This window comes from Buceros rhinoceros, unplaced genomic scaffold (assembly GCF_000710305.1).
Source record: "Buceros rhinoceros silvestris isolate BGI_N320 unplaced genomic scaffold, ASM71030v1 scaffold15575, whole genome shotgun sequence".
Classification (NCBI taxonomy): domain Eukaryota; kingdom Metazoa; phylum Chordata; class Aves; order Bucerotiformes; family Bucerotidae; genus Buceros; species Buceros rhinoceros.
Genome location: NW_010413646.1, coordinates 26800 through 34275, shown reverse-complemented (window position 1 = coordinate 34275; position 7476 = coordinate 26800). Strand labels below are relative to the sequence as shown.

Sequence of the window (7476 nt, the reverse complement as noted above, 5' to 3'; positions counted from 1 at the left end):
TGTTTACTAATAGATATGGTGTGGGGGGGGGGGGGTGTTTGAACCATTTTGTTTTAGAGGCATCCCCTTCAAAAAGGCTGTCTGCAAGTAATCTCTGAACACAGAAATTGTTTGAATTGGAGAAGAGAATAGGTTTTTATTTTATACTGATGCAGTTCATCTTATTTTCCCCAAAGGACGCCGTGGTTTAACGGATGGGGCTTTAACCTACCCAGAGGTCAGTCTTTGCTAGACAAGTGGAACCTTATTCCTGAGGGAATTGATATACTAATGACACATGGACCTCCCCTTGGTAAGTGAAAAAAAAGCTCTTTGTGGGGTTGTTTTTGCATTAAAATTTTACTTTCAAAATAAGCAAAGTTAATAGTGCTATAAGCTATACTGTAATCACACCCTGACTCCAAACTATGAATTAAAAAGCCTTTTTGGAAGAAGTATAAAGTGATCATTAAGCTTAGCGTGTCTGTTGAGCTTCCATGTTTTTTACTAATAAAAACTAAATTTTTTTGTTAAACTCGAGCTAGGGTAGATCACATATCTGACTCCATAGCCATTATAGTTTGACATTTTATTTAAGAATTCATCTGACAAACTGTTACCAATCCCATGTGATTTTTCAGAGATTGACTGAAACTTTTAAAACAGTTTTCCACTACAATGACATGTTACCTTAAGGTTTTAGAGCCCACAGTCAAGAGTTCACGCATATATAGTCACATATTCTTATTGATAATGTCCCCATAAACTTACAATATGTAAGATATTATTTGGCTTATGGAAAGTTTGTGAAGAAATAAAATTATGTTCCTAGGTAATTGTTCCTTTCTAAACTAGTGCATAATAATATGAATGCATAATTTCTTTTTCCATTAAGTAGTTGCAGTTTTTAATTTAGTTAAATTTTGCTTGCCTTGTAAATGGGAGTAATTCATGGACGCCCCGTTTAATTTTAAGTCCTAAACTATGTTCTAAGAGTTTCAAAAAGACACCGGGATGATCATTCAGCAGAGGCAGGAGTACTCTGTTTTGGCATATCTGAAGTCATTAAAGGCCACGCTAAAAAAATCCATTTGAAAATTCCCACGATTTTTTCCCTATCCTGTACCCACAAGATAGTATCACGTATTATTTGCTGCTTTTTCTTTCAAGCAGTCTAGGACCATGTTTTAAACATTTCATTCGGTTTTACAACAGCTGAGCATCTGCCTGTTACGAGTATGGCTTATCAGGATAAGAAAGCGTGTCAGTCTCTTCTTCGTCACCATTATTGTTCGTAGACTGTGATTTTTGTCAGGGTTTTAGGAAGCTCTTGAAATCCAAGGGGGCAGATCATCACATGACCACATAAAGTCACCAGCTTTTGAGATGGTAGTGAATATAAAAAAAAAACTTACCTGGATTGCAAGGTACCATTGTAAACCAGCACTGAAGTGCTGGCAGGCTGGCTTATTGCTCTCCCAGAGCTCCCCAGCCACCGTGGAGTCAGGAATTACTGCATGCTCCTGTTCTGTACCAGTTAAGGTAAGAGTCAGCAATCTAAGCAGAGCAAGTCCAGAAAGTTTTTGACCAGTAACCGCTGGTTACTCTTTTAATACTACTTAGAGGATGTTGTAAGACAATCTGCAAATTCAGTTTAATCTTACGAGTGCTACCAGCACGCTGCTTTGATGAAGCCGTGATACACCATCCACCGACAGCAGAGCGCACCAGATATTGAAAACCAGCGCTTTGAATAGCACTCTTTTAATCTGCTTATTTTCCCAAAGAAGCAAAAAAACCCCACGAGCATGTTTATAGTGTTTCATGAGTGCTGTTTTAAATGGGTTGCTAATCCATCTGCTCCAAATTGGGTTCATATAGAAATACTGTGATGCTGCAGACGCTCATGAGTGCTTTAACTGAATAAGCATACTTAAATTTGGGGGTTTATGGAGGTAACGAAGTTCCATTTCAAAAGGCTGGCACCATATTTTAAGTACAGACACCGATTAGGTGTTAGTACTGTACCTGGAAGGAGAGGGTCTGGGTCTGAGCCTGCATGATAATATTGACAAAATGCTGCTTTATAAATTACGTAAATAGTAAGGGAAGTAGAGCCGTAACTGGACTCTGTTCTCTCCAAAATTCAGTCAAGTTCACGTCACAACACGTTTTTACTACCTGGGATAAACTTGACATGGGGTGCAATTACTCCAGCGTCAGTAGAATGGTGCTGCGGATGGTTGTGGCTCCTGATTTCCCTTTTACTCCTCCTCATTCACCTTGCCCTGCTAACCCTTACCAGCACTAGTCTGGCAGCAGACTTCTCTAATAACTGCTAGCACATTTTGTACACTTTTCCTTACTATCTGCAGGTCTGAGTGGCAGCGTGGTCGATTAGCACTGGCTTGTTGGAGGCTGTTTTGCCACGTTGTTTGTGGTTGGGGACTGGGAGCTCAGAACTAACCTGACACTTGCAGAGGGTGGTCCTCTGGAAGTTGTGGGAGGCTGTATTTTAAATCTCCAGGGTAGCAGAGGAATCAGCTTGTAGATGAGCTGATCTTCCTGAGGTGTTTCATTTCTGGAGTAACCAAGCTGGCTTGGGAAGCTGACTGCTCTAAGAGCCAGGGGAAAGGGAAGAAAAATCTGCAGCAGTGCCGGGAATAAATGTCCCGGGGTTTCAAGGTGGAAGATGAGTTTAAACCTATAGTTTAAAAAACCAAATCACATCCAGAAAAAATGTTAATGCAGATGGAGGGAGGAAATCTTGAGGAAGACAAAGTGACAGTGGAACATTCCTTAAAAGCCATCGTGTGCTTTAATGGAGGGGTTATGACTACAGATAATGTAATAAACCTTCTGTGAATTATGACTTCCTGAAAGACTATGTGAAACCTTACCTGAATAGACAATATTAATAGTATTGATTGCATTTTGCCTTCAGGTTTTCGAGACTGGGTTCCAAAGGAGCTGCAGAGGGTGGGTTGTGTGGAACTCTTGAACACAGTGCAGAGGCGAGTAAGGCCCAAACTCCATGTTTTTGGTGGGATTCATGAAGGTAAGGAGCAGCGCTATTCCCCTCTGCAATCTCAGGCTGATTTCAAAGAAGCATATTTTGATGGTGTGTTGCAGAAGACGGATAATGTCACATTGGATTTAAGTAGGGAGGGAACTGAGGGAAGTAATTGCATGCACAACACTTTGTAACTTTATGCCAGAATTAAAACAGGCTGTTTCAGGAATGTGTGCTACATTTAGCCACCTACATCTTTCACTGTGCAAAGGTTGTTCTATACAGGTTATTTGAAAGCAATTCAAATTTGACAAACTCACTTAGAGAAACAGATGAGATTCCCCACACTTGTAAGCCAAAATGAAAATTATCTCCATTATTCCCAGCACAGAAGCCAAGAAAGGTGCTAGGAAAGAAAGAAAATCGAAAACGGCTTAGTCTCAGCTCACCTCCCTCAGCGTATAAGGAAGAGGGGAAAGGAGGGCATCTTGAGTCGAACATCGGGAGGAGAGGTTGCCAGAACTCACTTTGCATATGTTTCTAAAAGCATGCTGTAATGCAGTTTGTACTGGGTGTGTTACCTTCCAGCAGTCTCATATTTTAGAAGAGATATTTCCCCACTGTCAGTACCAGACCAGGCAGACCGTGAAGCCTCAGAAACAATAAGCTCAGTTTGTGGCAGTGGAAGAGGCTGGGAGATTAAATACATTTTGGAGATACTTAAATATTTAATACAATGTTGTAGCTTCCATGAGGCTGAGACACAAAGACTGGGAGTTCTGCCTGAGAGAGAGCGTAAGCCTTTGTGAGCCTGGAACTCAAAATTGCACATTAAATGCTTTAGATTGCCCCCCCTGGAGGCTTCTCCATTGACTCTAACTAGATTCTCCATAGGCTTAAAGATTCGAAGGACTCCATCAAAGGCAAGTAAAAAAAGGACAGCTTTCTCAACGGGTGGTGGTGGTTTTTCTGAAGCCCTTGTGTCTTATACAACGAGTTTCTTGCCTGGTATCTGTAAAAAAAGAATTTATAATGGAAATACTGACATGATCTTAAGTACAGTGGCATGAATAGCAGTTTTAATGCACAGAGGAGAAGATGGGGTATTTTGTATGAATATTAAACTTCGGTTTTTAAGATTAAGTGAATATAGCAAGACATTCAGCTAAGACATGTAAATTGTCTACAGCCTTTGTAAGGACGCTGGATGATGAAACTTCTAGTTGTAACAGTGTTAAGTAATGGGAGCAGAAGGTATTTCAACACACAAGGTCATTATTGTGAGAAAGCAATGAGGAACCAGGTGCAGCACCGTACATTTAAATCTCATAGGAAAGGTGACAGCACAGATTAAAAGTGAATGTTCCAATAAATTCTTACAAGAAGTCTAACAAAAATGTGAGATCTTGTTTAGTACTTCCTCAGAAGACGTAAGAACAGCTTGTTTCAGTACAGAAAGGAATCATCAAGTGTTAAAAGCATTATCTTACTGTGCAATTAATTCTCATCCAACTCCAGCTGAGATGAACATGCATCACATTCCATTACATCAGCGGAGGCTATACACACATTTTGGTGATGCAGGTTTTTTTCTGCTTGATAAGTAAGAGCAACCTCAAAAAACCAAGGTTTTTCCCACCATGAGATGATCTAAATCAAAATTGCCAGTCTAAATAAAAAACGAAATACAGGCGGACAGAGCAGCAATTGTGAAGTGATTATTCTTTCTGATAGACACTGTGGGTAGCTGTATTTATCTTAGCTTTCAGACAGCAGTGATCTGTACTGTATCATAATGGTTTAAAAGAAAAACATTTTTCCCCATGGGTTTGTGATGGGAAGTTCTCTTGCTCCATGAAACTTTTTTTTTTTTTCCCCCAGCGTGCATTTGGTGCCAAATTATCCCTAGATTTTTTTATAGCTGTTTTGTTAGCTTTTTGTAGATGTCAGCCGAAAACAATGGCAAAGCTTTCTGTCAGCTCCTGCACTGGTGCAGCTGGAGCCCCTACCTCCTTACCCTTGAGAGAATGTCTGTAAGAGGAGAGCTGCTACCTTCTCAGTAACTCCGTACTTCTGTTATCGTTTATTTTCGCACATCCCATTTGCTGGATGTAACTCACTTCATGGGTTGCAGTAGTTCGCTCCGCTCGCCTGGAATTACTGAGTGCACAGCCCTCTGTTGTGAGCTATTGCTGCGCGGCAAGTGGGAGAGGAGGTAGCGGCCGGCAGAGAGGCGGCATTGCCGCTGGTTCCGCAGCCGACGCGGAACGAGAGCGGCGCTGGCCAGGTGTTCAGAAGACTGGGAACAGTCTTCAGCATCCTGAAAGTGATGCTGTAGTGTTACTTACTGAGGAATCAAGTCCTTGGCATGCTGAAAAACCTGTGATTAATGTTCACTTCTTGCTTTTTCGTTTGGGAAGGAGTTATCAAGATCGCCTCGTAAAGAAAAGCACTCCCCTATTTAACCTTCACCTCAGTTTTGTGCTGAAGCTGGCGGTCATCCACTGACCTTCAGTGCCTGGTGTGTTTGTAGCAGGAGATGCCTTTCCTTAGTCGTGATTGTCACTGGTAGATAATGTATGAATGTAAAACAAATGTGTACCTGTGTATATTTTTAACCTGCTAACGAGTTTCTGAGGTTTCACAGGCCAGCATGAACGCCAGCTTGGCAGCTGAGGAACTGGCTGATACGGGCTAGCGTGAGGAAAGCTTACTGGGTTCAGTGTGTTTCCCAAGCCCCCAAAAGGGGTTTTGTAGGTGAAACCAAAGTGACTTCTAAATCTTTTGCTCCTGATTTGTCTTTTTCTTGTGACAGACATTACAGCCATGCAAACTACAGCTCACTGATGAAGTAATTTGTAAAAGTAGGTGTGCGGTTTTGTTTCTGTTTCTGCTGTGTCCAGCTGCAGCAGAGGATTTCCCATGGGGGAAAAAGTCTGTGTGTGAAACAAAAGCATCAGTCCTTATTTCAAATACAAGCACATTGTACTTTTTTCCAAACAAGCCTGTGCAGCAACTTTCAAGAGCTTTTATCAATTTGAAGGGATTAGTTGAATTTTATTCCAAAGCATTGATCCGCCAACCAGCTTTTGGTGTAGCTGCTTTGTTTGGGCAGTATCGTTTGTTTGTATTGCAGTAAGTGTGACACATTGTCCCTACAGGTTATGGCATCATGACAGACGGTTACACAACCTACATCAATGCTTCAACGTGTACAGTCAGCTTTCAGCCCACCAACCCTCCAATTATATTTGACCTTCCAACCCCTCAAGGATCATGAAGCACTACTGCACATTTGGAACTGCGGAAGGTCTATAAACTGCCATTTTCTAATTCTAAAACTTACATTCTGTTCCATGTTTATTTCAAAGTTGGGGGGGGAGAATTTAGGGGAACTGTGGGGGTTTTGTTTTGGGGTGGGCTTTGGGTTTTTGGGGGTTTTTTTGTAAATTGCTGGTACAAAAGAAACAAGCAGAAAAGTTAGAGGTTGTGCTTTTTGGAAATGCAGCATTCATTTGAAATTGATAAAGCATTGTGAATTTGTAAAATGAATTTTGTTTTTCAATAAATTTGCCATTGTAAATCGTTATAGTGTTCTCAAAAGGACAGCCAAGCTTTCTTTTAATAAGTGAGAGACCTTATTTTAATATTATATTATAAGCTAAAAAATAGGCAGCATTTAAAAACACCCGTATTTGCGCAACTTATGTTATTGTCGGGGTTTTTTAAGTGTCTTTTTTCCCCCTAGGTCTAAATGTTAGCTTTTCATCTCCATTTATATAAATTTTTTTTGGTAGCACAAACAATATTTTTAGGTCCATTTACCTCTTGATCTGTGTGCGTGTACTGAAACTCTTCTGTTAACAGTGGAATGCAGCAAGGGGAAAATAGACTGCTCCGTTGTTTGTCTCTACCTGCTTTTTACGTTAAAGACTGATCTAGATAGCCACAGCCTGTGTGTGATATCTACCTTCTATTGTTTGTTTTTAAATTATTTTAGCTTTAAAAAACTGGGGGTGAAAGCTGCAAAGAGCAGGTATTTCATGCAGTAAAAAAAAAATGTAAATGCGGACTCCTTTTAAATATGAATTTATATATATATGTATTTTTTGTGCATTATAACTAAGCTAGGATTTAATATTGCCAGTATAGCATCTGCAAAATGATGCTGTACAGCACATCTAAATTATGAAGGATGTGACACGTTTTCCAAGTGCTCAAGGCCTTCAAGAGCCCGAGTTAAATCTTTGTTGTAGTTCAGGCATGTATAGAGTCAAATGGATACAATCAAGCCTAACTAAAATAAGGCTTAGTTGTCCTTTATATTTAAATATTCTTATTGTCTTTTTTTATTTCCTTTTTCTTATTTTGCACTGTGTGTAAATGCAATCTCGCTAGCACAAAATATTGTTGCAGATAGTTATTTCTGTTCTACCACTGTAAATGCTATTGAGCTTTGTTCTGTTTTACGTTACCTTGTTAAT

The 7476-nt window shown here is 40.1% G+C and overlaps 1 protein-coding gene across 1 annotated transcript in view; it reads left to right on the top strand.

Moving 5' to 3' along the window:
• LOC104494057 (metallophosphoesterase MPPED2-like) overlaps positions 1-6272 on the top strand; it is a 37236-nt gene extending 30964 nt beyond the window's left edge. Inside the window, exons 2-4 of the mRNA XM_010136841.1 lie at positions 177-292; positions 2924-3037; positions 6154-6272. Coding sequence (XP_010135143.1) covers positions 177-292; positions 2924-3037; positions 6154-6272 — 349 coding nt within the window. The remainder of the gene's footprint in view (positions 1-176; positions 293-2923; positions 3038-6153) is intronic.
• The last annotated feature ends 1204 nt before the right edge of the window (positions 6273-7476 follow it).